At 45.9% G+C, this 11325-nt stretch overlaps 1 protein-coding gene across 1 annotated transcript in view; it reads left to right on the top strand.

Moving 5' to 3' along the window:
• LOC147824025 (WD repeat-containing protein 88-like) overlaps positions 1-11325 on the top strand; it is a 30483-nt gene extending 19158 nt beyond the window's left edge. Inside the window, 5 exon segments of the mRNA XM_087191155.1 lie at positions 2636-2823; positions 3759-3853; positions 5392-5460; positions 9766-9858; positions 11006-11325. Of these exon segments, the coding sequence (XP_087047281.1) occupies positions 2636-2823; positions 3759-3853; positions 5392-5460; positions 9766-9858; positions 11006-11152 (592 nt within the window). The 3' untranslated portion in view covers positions 11153-11325.

Genomic DNA, 11325 nt, shown 5'->3' with positions numbered 1-11325 from the left:
CTTATGTTAGGATTCCATCATGTTCCTCAGCTCCTCTCTAGATTTATTAATCATGTCTTGCACTAGGGGCACAATTTCTCCTGTTATCTGAGAAATTATTTCTGATTTCATTTTTTCCAGATCCCCTTTTGTTGCCAGTTCAGTGGGTCCAGGTGGTTGAGTATCAGAGGGTTCCATCTCATTTCCCTTTGGGGTTGCTGTAGGTGATCTGGAAGTCTGGTTTTGAGACTTATTTATGTGTTTTCTCATTTCGACTGAGGCGGGGGTCTGTTAGCGCCTGCACGGATTACCTCCTCTGAGCTGGGTGAGGTGGGACAGGGGCTGGGAGCAGTGGTAGGGATGGTGACCCAAAAGCCCTTTCCTGTGGGCTGGGAACAGCCGGAGGGATGGTGACCGGGAAACCCCTTCCTCTGGACCAGGAGCAGTGGGACGGTGGCTCAGAAGCCCCTACCTCTGGGCCGGGAACAGTGGGACTCAGTACCTTTGTCTGGTGGTCTGGTGTCCTCTGCGCCTTGGTAATGTGGAATCAGGTGGCTGCCTGCCTGCAATGGGGTGATTCGGCGTCTTCCGTGTGACTCAGGACCTCGGTAGAGCGTGCACCAACCTGTCTGTCTGCAGCGGGCTGATTCGGCGTGTGTTCCGCGCTACTGGGGACCTCGGCAGGGTGTGGGCAGACCTGCCTGTCTGCAGCGGGGTGATTCGGCGTCTTCTGCGTGACTCAGGACCTCGGTAGGGCTTGCACAGACCTGCCTGTCTGCAGCGGGCTGATTCGGCGTGTTCCGCGGGACTGGGGACCTCGGTAGGGTGTGGGCAGACCTGCCAGTATGCAGTGGGGTGATTCGGCGTCTTCCTCTATTGATTATCTTTCTCATTCATGTCCAGCTTTTCCTGACTCTTGGGAGTTCCTTTGCATGTTGGGCATCTGGGGTATTGCGAGACTTAGAGTCTATTGAGATCTGCTGTAGTGGCCACATCTCACAGCACGGAAGGGTGGCCATCTAGGCTTCCCATTCAGCCTTTCTGATGAGGGTAGCACAGGGCTGCAGTTTTTCCCAAGATTCCTGGCTCAGATAGGGCAGCAGTTATCTAAAAGTTTTCTGTTTTGCTAGGCTGCCCCTGTCCTGGACCTTGGCTTGAGGAGAACAGGCTTTTCTTGGAGGCCTTTGGTTGTTTTTTTTTTTTTTTTTTGGTACCAGGGATCGAACTCGGGTCCTTGTGCTTGCAAGGCAAGCGATGGAACCACTGAGCTAAATCCCCGGCCCTTGGAGGCCTTTTTTATTTTTGCCCCCACACATATTTTTCCCCTTTGACTGAGGGATATCTGCCTCTTCTCTCTGCCTTCCATGGCCTCCTCACGTTCCCTTTGTAAACACTGCCCAGGGCTGTCAGCTGCACTGGGCCGGAGGAGGAGAGATCAGTGCCGTGGCTCCATCGTGTCCAGAGCTCCGCGTCACAGAGGCGCGGCCCCCAAACTCCTGTTCTCTCTGGGAAGTGGGATTCACTCCACGTGAGAAGCCATCCTGGCAGCGGAGACAGCTCCAGTTTACATCCAGGGACGGGGTCCCGTTCTCAGTGTATGCCAGGGCTCCTAGCCTGCCAGACACCAGGTTGTGGGGAGGTTTGTCCTGGGCCCTCCGAGGAGCTGACCTTTCTCCTCTTTGCACCCCGCTCAGTCTCTGCCTTTCAGTGAACCGAGATGGGGTCTGACACTCTGACCTGAGCTCAGCAAGACAGGTTTGCTCAGTCTTTTCTTCTGGTGGAATGACTGGTTTTTGCACAGAGATGCACGAACGAGTTTGTAGTTTCACTTGAAAACTCTCTCTCTAGGAGGAAATGAGAATCACAGGGAAACTACTCTGAGGATCACAAACAAAAAAAAGGGGGGCTGAAAGCTGATAGATTATTTTCAAGTAAAGAAAATATTTTAAAATCGAGAATGAGTAACCCAAACCTTTATTAGTTAAGTCTATAGAACATTATTCTGCGCTTTAATGGCCCTGGAGATAGATGAGGAGGGAGCACTGGTGCGGAACAGTAAGGAGGGCGAGCGAGAGAGGAGTGGGACGGGACACGGGGTGGGACGCGGAGGGAAGGAGCCGAGCCGACCGCACAGGAGAAAGGAGGAGGAGAGGGGCGGGCCTCTCTGTGAGCGGACCCACCCGGAAGCTGGACGGCCGTTAGTCCACCAGCCGCCGCTGATGGCTTTTTAGGTGTTCTTTCCTCAGGCCACGGCAGCTTTTGAATATCCCAGTGCTTCTCAACTGGGGGCAGCTTTGTTCCCCAGTGGACGTTTGGCAATGATTAGAGATGTTTTGTTTGTCATAAATGGGTTATGGCAGGAGCTACTGGCATCTGCTGGATAAAGGTCAGGGATACTGCTAAGCATCCTACTTTCTATAGGATGAGCCTCTGCAACAAAGAATGATCCACGACAGCGTGTCATATTAGGGTGGCTGAGAAATCCTGGAGTGGTGTGACACAGTCTAAGCAATTAGTCTCTGGACTACGGTGGGTCAAAGGACTGGTGTCCATTTGCTCACAGGAGATGGTGGCCGCTTCTGCCATCCTCCCCTCTTCTAGGGACACATGTTCTGCCATCCAGGAAGCGCTAACATGTCCCCTGCCTGTGTTTCAGGGCACAGGAGAGCGCCATCTCGAACTGCTGTTTTACCTTCAGTGGCCTTTTCCTGTGTACAACCTCCTGGGATAAAGCCTTAAACATATGGACTGTCTACGCAGGAGAGTTTCGAAACCGTGGCGCCTGTGTGACTCTGATGCAGGGCCATGAAGGCTCTGTGAGCTCCTGCTGCTTTGCCAGAGACAGTGAGTGATGAACCCGTGCCAGGCTCTGTTCTCCAAGGCTGCTGGGTGGAGTTCTTCATATTTCATTCATAAGGACTTTTCTAAGATCAGACCGGCGATTTCCAGTGATTTCAACCCTGAGAGTAGATTTTTTTGCCATGAGGACAAAAAAAAAAAAAAAAAAAAAATTCACAGACTTGGGTGGTTTTTTTTTTAGCTTTTTTTTGGTACCGGGGATCAAACTCAGGTCCTTGCACTTGTGCAACAGGCAGTGAAACCACTGAGCTAAATCCCTGGCCCTTAGCTTTTTTTTTTTTTAAGGCTCATTTGTTTATAAGCAACAGAAACTTAGCTCAACATGGCTTAAGAACAAAGCCCAGCCCCAGCATTTTTGTGCTTTTTTGATAGTAATTTTGCTGTTTAATATGGCTCTCAGGCACAGTCCTGAAGTGCTATCTAATGTTCTAAGTGCAAGAACTCCGTAATGTACCTAACAGAGGAAACGTGTGTTAGATACCCTTGAGTTCAGGCATGAGCCTTAGTGCTGTTGGCTGTGCGTTCAATGTTAACGAATCAAGGTTAATGAATTTATATATATTATGGTGTCTTTAAACAGAAACACTCATAAAACAAAGTTCTGTACAGATCAACTGATGAAAATGCTGTGACTAGGGGTTTGCCGGACCCTAACCCTGCATTTCACCAGGAGCAATGGTTCTGCATTTGCTAGCCCAGTATCCACAATAACTCTATGGACCCTAATTACCATGCATGATGAGAGTCCTGTGATTGCCTAGGGGTGACCAAGCACCCCAGGAAGGGTTTCAGTGAAGTCAGAGTGGGCCGCGATGGCGCTTTACAAGGCAGCCTCAGCCTGCTTTGGCCTCACTGCAGAGGATGGCCCTGGCTGGGGAAGGTGACCCCCCACACCCAGACTCTTCCGTGTTGTGTTGCAGGCTCTTTTCTCATTTCTGGAGGCTTCGACAAGACTGTGGCTGTATGGGATGTGGCAGAAGGCTACCAGAAGCTGTCCTTGAAGATACAAATGCCAGCATCAGATAGATCCGCGGTGTACTCCTGAGTCATTCTCAGCTGTGTCCCAAAGCTGGTGACACAGCAGCGAGACAGACCTGGATGCCTCCTAAGGGAGTTGGCGCCCTGTGGGGGACCAGACGAGAACCAGCAATGAATCCTAACAGTGAGGAGTGGGGTGGAGAAACCACACCAGGAAACATGATTGGCCCACAGTGGGGCAGGAGGGCTTCTTAGAGAGGAGGCGCTTGCCCTGGATGGCAGTGGGTGGGACACTGCGGTCAAAGGAACAGTTAGTGCAGCACCCAGGGGTGGGGAAGTGTCTGAGACAGCAGCCGTGTAGGGGGACGGATGTCACAGGGAACATGGGTGGTAAACTGGGGGCTCCAAGATGGGGGCTGTCAGTTGAGTGCTTCCAGCTGGAAGTTAAAATACACCCAACTCAAAGTGGCTCTGTAGTTAGAGACACATTATCCAACAGGGCAAGAATCCAGGATTGGGTCATTCAGTGCCCTTGTTCCAGGGACCTTGTACCCCGTGATTTCTGCATGTTTCCTGATTCTACCATTTCACACTCACCTCTGTCTGTCAGTGCTTGTACCCGTTACTCTCAATCTCTGTGTCCCCAGTGACCAAGCATTAACTGTGCCCCTTGAGCAGCCCATGTCCAGGCCCATGGGCCCAGTCCGTCTCCAACTAGGGTTTGGGGATGCAAGGAAAATTTACATCCCAGCAAGTAAGTTTCAAATTGAATGTTAAATCTCCCTGTGCTTAAAAATCCTTTTGTCCCCTTTCAGGTTGTTCTAGTTTTCTTCTCCTTTTCTCTGCTTTCTCGCTATTCCTCCACCCTTGAATTTCTTTTTGTTATATGTGGCAGTCTAATTCTCTTGCTCCCTTTCTTCCTACTATACCTTGTTGCCTTACCCTCCACCTCTTTCCATAAGGGAAAGACCAGAGGATGAAAAGCTGCTGGCCCAGAGCCCCAACATCATAAAGCAGTGCCACCCCCTTCACTATTTTCTTATGCCACCGTGAGTTACAGTGGTTTGCCAAAAGCCCCCTCAGTGATAGGACCTCTGGGGGGTATTTCCTAGAACAAAGGATGCAAACAAAGCTAAGACCAGATGGGAATATAGTCTTTTATTTCCTTCTAGCCTTCTAAATACCACAGAACTGTTTTTAAAAACACATACAGAGTCCATCATGGTGGCCCATGCCTGTAATCCCAGCTCTTGGGAGGTTGAAGCAGGAGGATTGCCGTGAGTTCAAGGCCAGCCTGAGCTACATAATGAGTTCATAGGCCAGCCTGAATTACACAGCAAGACCCTGTCTCAAAAAAAACAAAAAGCAAAAAAAAACCCCACTGAAAACATACAGTGTCCCAACAGGCGTACATATCACCTGTCTTTTTAGTATGTTCTACTTTAAATGTTGAGGAGATGGGAAGTGCAATTATTGCTCTCAAACGTAAGCAACATTGGGTTCCAACTTTGTTTCTGTTGTTTTTATAAAAGTACTTTTTCTGAGGGTCCTTGTTAAATTTTTATTTTTCTTCAGGGCCATAATGACTGGGTAATGGATGTTGCTATTAGTAACGACAAGAAATGGATTCTATCTGCTTCAAAGGTAAATGTGCCCTAGCTTTGAGTGATTTAAAATGTCTATCATCGATCCCCGGTACCAAAAAAAAATTGTCTATCACATTTGTCATAATCAGTGATAGCCAAGTGTTATTCCCAAGTATAAAATTCCTGGGCAGGCTCAGCATGATGCCTGAGCCCGGGGGGGCTGCCTGGGAATGTGGAAATCGAGTCCTTCCCTCTGCAGATGCGGGAGTTGCCTGTTATTTCTGCTGTTGGCAGAAATTGGCATTGGAGCTTTGTTGGAGAAAGAGGCTGGCCAGACAGTGGGGTAATGGAGCTGGTAATGGTCTTCCCTTCCCTCTGTACCAGTGCATCTTGGGATCCCATTTTGGTGGCATGTGACAGCTCGCCATGGATATCCCAAGGGCTGTTCTTCAAGCAGGAACATCTGAGAAGTGTGTCAGACTAAAAATCCGTGCTAATATAATACAGAAGAGAAAGTAGAGGGCCATATGTTATTATAAAAATAGAAAAAAATGAGTGTTTACTTGAGATTATATATTATTCTGTATATTTTACTTTTCTATTGCATGGATATTGTTAATTAAACAAAACAATAAGAAGGTTAGTTAATAGTGGCAAATTGTAATTAACAGCAGGGTTATTTAAACAAATATGCTTAAAAAATATAAAAACATTTTATAATATTTCTTCCTGCCTTCTGATATAGCAATTTGTTGTGACTTTAAAAATCTTTATTAAATTTTAAGTGTTATAGGATATATTATTATATATTCTTAAGATACATATATAATATTATTTTAAAAGAGAACATAAATACAATAGAACTAATTAAACACATACTTCTTACATTTAATGAGAAGAAAACAACCTCATTCTATGAAACCAGCATTATCCTGATACCAAAGCCATATAAGGATATCTTGTGATAAGAAAGTTACAGAAAAATGTGTAGGCTATATTATTGTACATTTTTAAAGACACATAGATGTAAGACTTTTGAAAAAAGAGAACATAAATATGTTAGAATTGATTAAGCAGGGGGCTTGAAGGGGATGGGATAAAATAAAATTTTTAAAAAACAGTTGAAGGGCCAGGGATTTAGCTCAGTGGTTCTCCTGCCTTGCAAGCACAAGGACCCGGGTTCAATCCCCAGTACCGCAAAAAAAAAAAGTTGATTAAGCAGATATTTAAAGCAAACCATAACCTCTGAAGCCAACATTACTCTGATATCAACCCAAGACAAAACATCACAAGAAGAAAAAGTTACAGACCAGTATCTCTCATCAATACAGATGCAGGTATCTTCAACAAAATATTAGAAAATAAAGTACTAAATTGATTACTAACCATGACTGAGTGGAACCGAGGAATACAAGGGTGGCTCAACATAAAAATCAGTTGGTGTAATATATAAGATTAATAGAACAAGAAAGGAAACCCACAGGATCATCTCAGCTGACACAGAAAAAGTATTTGAGGATCGCTGTGAGTTCAAGGCCACTCTGGGCTACCTAGTGAATTTGAGACCAGCCTGAACTACATAACAAAACCCTGTCTCAAAAAAATAAAAATAAAAATAAAAAACTAAACTAAATAAGACTGTCTATTCTAAATATATACAGACTTTTTTCTGCTTGTCATTATTCCCTAAAGAATACAGTCTGTTTACACAACATTACATTGTATTAGATAGTATAAGTAGTCCAGAAATTGTTCAGAATATACAGAAGTATGTGTATAGATTAGATGCAAATACCATTTAATTTAATTTAATGTAATTATTTTTTTTTTGAGACAGGGTCTCACTGTGTAGTTCAGGCTGGCCTTGAACTCACTGTGTAGCCTAAACTGGCCTTGAACTTGTAGCAATCTTCCTGATTCAGCCTTCTGAGTGCTGGAATTACAGGTGTGTGTCACCATGCCTGGCAACTACCATGCCATTTTATATGAGGGACTTGAGTACCTGCAGATTGTAGTATAAAAATTAAAAATAGCCTGGTACGGTGGTGCATCATGCCTGTAATCATAGCACTCTGGGAGGCTGAGGTAGGAGGGTCACAAGTTTGAGCCCTAGCAACTTAATGATATGCTTTCTCAAAATAAAAGTACAGTAAAAGGCTGGGGATATAGCTCAGTGCAGAGGGCCTGGGTTCAACTCCCAGTATGGTACTACAACAACAACAACAAGAAAATGGCAACAACAAAAATCATGGAAAATAACAAGTGTTGGCAAGGATGTGGAGAAACTGGAGCCTTTGTGCATTGCTGAGGGGAATGTAAAATGGCACAGCTGCTATGGAAAACAGTTTGGCAGTTTCTCCAAAGGTTAGAACTACCCTATGACCCACCAATTCTTCATCAGGGTATACACCCAAAAGAACTGAAAGTGGGGATCTGAAGCAGACACTTGTACACCTGTATTAATAGCAGCATTATCCACAATAACTAAGGGGTGGAAAGAACCCTAGTGTCCACCCATGAAGGAATGGATAACTAAAATGTGATGTGCACATACAATGGAATATCAGTCATTGAAAGAAAGGAAACTCTGACATATGCTACAACATGTATCGATCTGGAAGACATTACGCTAAATGAACTAAGCTGGTCCTAGAAGGACAGATACTCTATGATTCCACTTCTCAGTGGCATCTAGGGTGGTCCTGTTCATAGAGACTGATGGCCAATGGCTGGTGGAAGGGGGAAAGGAAGTTATTGTTGAATTGGTAATGGAGTTTTTGTTGGAGGTTTTTTAAAGTTTTGATTACAGATAGTGGTGATGATGACACAATATTGCGAATGTATTTAATGTCACTAAATTGTGCGCTTATGAGTGGTTAAAATAATGACTATGTCGTGTACATTTTACCACAATAGAAAACCTCCCAAAAATGATGAGTTCTTTCAGCCTAACACAGTAAACTATTTTTATTTTTCCATTTCTTTTTCCAGTAATGCTTTTCTGAACTTCCTGTAGCCTGTAGGACATCCTTCTTTTATACAGTGGAAAAATGGAATATTGTCAAATATAATACCCACTTTAACTTACAGCTCTGTTCTTATCCTGCACACATGATTTCTGGCCAGAGTTAAGTTTTGTTTTGTTTTGTTTTGTTTTTTGAGACAAGTTCTTACAGCGGTCTTGAACTCACTGTGTAGCCCAGACTGGCCTTGAACTTGTGGTGATCCTCCTGCCTCAGCCTCCCAAATGCTGGGATTACAGATGTACTCCACCACACCTGGCTTTTATTATTTGATTTCTTGATGACAGTCATTCATTCTAGAGTAAGATAAAATCTCAGTGTTCCTTTTTTGGTTTTTTCGTACCAGGGATCGAACTCCGGACCTTGTGCTTTCGAGGCAGGTGGCGGAACCACTGAGCTAAATCCTGGCCCCTCAGCATCCCTTTAACTTGCATTTCTCTAGTGGCCAGAATGGTTGTGCATTTTTTCATATGTTTATTGGTCACATGTACTTCTTCAAAGAAGTGTCTGTTCATTTCAGTTGCCCATTTTTTTTATTGCTTCTTTTATTTGGGGGAGTCTAATTTCAGTGTAGTCATTTTTAAATTGCTGCTATAATAAATTACCATAGACTGCACTGTTTAAACATTAAACAACACAAACTTAATATCCCACAGTTCCATAGGATAGAAGTCAGGCAAAGTCTCACTGTGCTAAAATCAAGGTTTCCACAAGATTCCATTCCTTTTTGGAATGATCATTAACTAAACTCCATAGTTTATACCATTTCACTCTTTGTTTTGTACATTCCATGAATTTTGCCAAATGCATGCCTCCTTTCCACCATTTCAGCAGCATATGGAATACAGTGGTTCCTCTGTTCACAGGCTTAATTCTTTCTATGATTCTGGTCACAGAATTTGAATTAAGCTTGTGAACCAAGGTACCACTGTAATTTTACTACCCTAAAAATACTTTGGGCTCTATTTGTTCCTCCTTCTCTTCCCCAGAACCCCAACAACCACTGACCTTTCTACTGTCTCTATAGTTTCTCCTTTTCCAGAATGTCTTATAGTTGGAGTTATACAGTCTGTAGCCTTTCCAGATTGACTTCTTTTGCTTAACAACATGCTTGAAAGGTTCTTCCATATCTTTCTGTGGTGCGACAGCTCATTTCTTTGGGTCATTCAGTGATATTGCATTGTACGGCGGTACCATGAACTCTTTTTTTTTTTTTCTATACCTGGGATTGAACTCAGGACCTTGTGCTTGCCAGGCAGGTGTGGCACTACTGAACTATATCCCCAACCCACTTCATGAACTGTTTTCTGATCTGTGGTTTACTGTTTACCTTGTTTTAGGATAGGACCATGAGACTATGGAATATTGAAGAAATTGACCAAATTCCTTTGGTAATCAAGTGCAGAAAGACCATGGGTTCAAAGATAAATCAGGTCCGTACTGGGTAAAATTAAGTGAAGACTTTCATTAGTCCTCTACAAATGAATTTATTCTTTGAACAAACATTTATTGGGCAACTGGGGATACAACCATGAAGAGTAAAATCCTCACCCTGTAGCAGCTTAAATTCTAGGAGAAGAGACAAGCCCAGTGTAAAGAGACAGGAAGATGTGTAGTAAGTCCCATAGTGACAGTAATTTGAAGACAACTGACACAGGAAGGGGGTGGGAGTGTTGGGGTTTGCGGTATTTAAAGGGTGGCCAGGATGGGAGCCACAAAGACGGTGACCCGTGTGCAGCCTGGAAGGTGCTAGGAGGTGAGCTGTGCAGATGTTTCGGGAAGGACCTCCCTCTGTGGGAACAGCCTGTGCGGGACCCCTGGGGCAGCGAGCCTGGCTGGCGTGGCTAGGAGTGCAGTGAATGTGGAGGTGTGGCGGAGACGAGGCAGCACTGTGTGTCCAGAGCAGAAATGGCTGGACACAGCTGGACAACGCATGAGCTCCTCTGGTCCAGCTGCAGACCCCCGGCCGGGCCCCCTGGGCCCCATTCCTGTGCAGGAGGCTCAGGAACTCACATTTCTCCAGGGTGAGCTAGGCCATCCCCATCCCCTCTTCTGTGTGCTGAGGCCAGTGGCAGGCCCAGGACCCAGGGGGATGCTGAGCACTTACATTGGCCAAGTAGAAACCCGTTTTGTTCAGAAATTGTGCCTGCCTGCTTCTCATGGTTCTGTAAAAGTCAGGTGTCCCCAGGTGTCAGAATGTCCCTTGGGCTGGGGATTTATCTCAGTGGTGCCATGCCTGCTTTGCAAGAATGTCCCTCAGCCCCACAATTCCACTCTGCACAGAGCAGTGGACAGGGATGCACACTCACCCCTGTCTTCCCACCACCAAGTGGCTGCCCTCAGGCCCTACCCTCCATACTGCTCAGCCTTGGAGGGGAAGAGGGAACAGAAGCCTGCCCAAACCCACTGGCATGCCGGGTCCATTCTGGAGGACTAGAGACTCCGGAGGAGAAGCCCTTGCCTCAGCCCAGCCAGGGAAGCTGGGTTGAGCTGGGGGTTGGGTGGGGAATTTCACCTTCATCCCATGAATCTCCTCTGACCAGCATCTCCTTGCTCCTGTCTTAAAATATTTCATGTCAGTGCGAAGGATGTGACAGGTCTTTCTCTGCCTTCGAACGTGACAGCTCCTCTGAAGTATTCACCAGATGTGTACTCTGCCAGAGAGAGGCAAGGGACTCACCACTGGAGGCTTCACTGTCATCGGAGGGGGAGAGCAAGGAGGACTGATGGCTACCAGGCCCTTGGGGTGAGCTGAGCGTCAGCCACCTGTCATGCAGGTTGCGGGGCTCTGCAGGGCCCCTCTGTGGGGCCCCTCACTGCTGAGTGGGCGGATCAGACCTGGCAGGGACCACGTCTTGGCCGGGCTCCAGCACCAGGCACCTCCTCAGTCCCGCAGCATC

This window comes from Heterocephalus glaber, unplaced genomic scaffold, assembly GCF_053883595.1.
Source record: "Heterocephalus glaber isolate CG9 unplaced genomic scaffold, H.glaber_assembly_v1.0 deba00001561, whole genome shotgun sequence".
Lineage (NCBI taxonomy): Eukaryota > Metazoa > Chordata > Mammalia > Rodentia > Bathyergidae > Heterocephalus > Heterocephalus glaber.
This window is presented reverse-complemented; position numbering and strand designations above follow the sequence as displayed.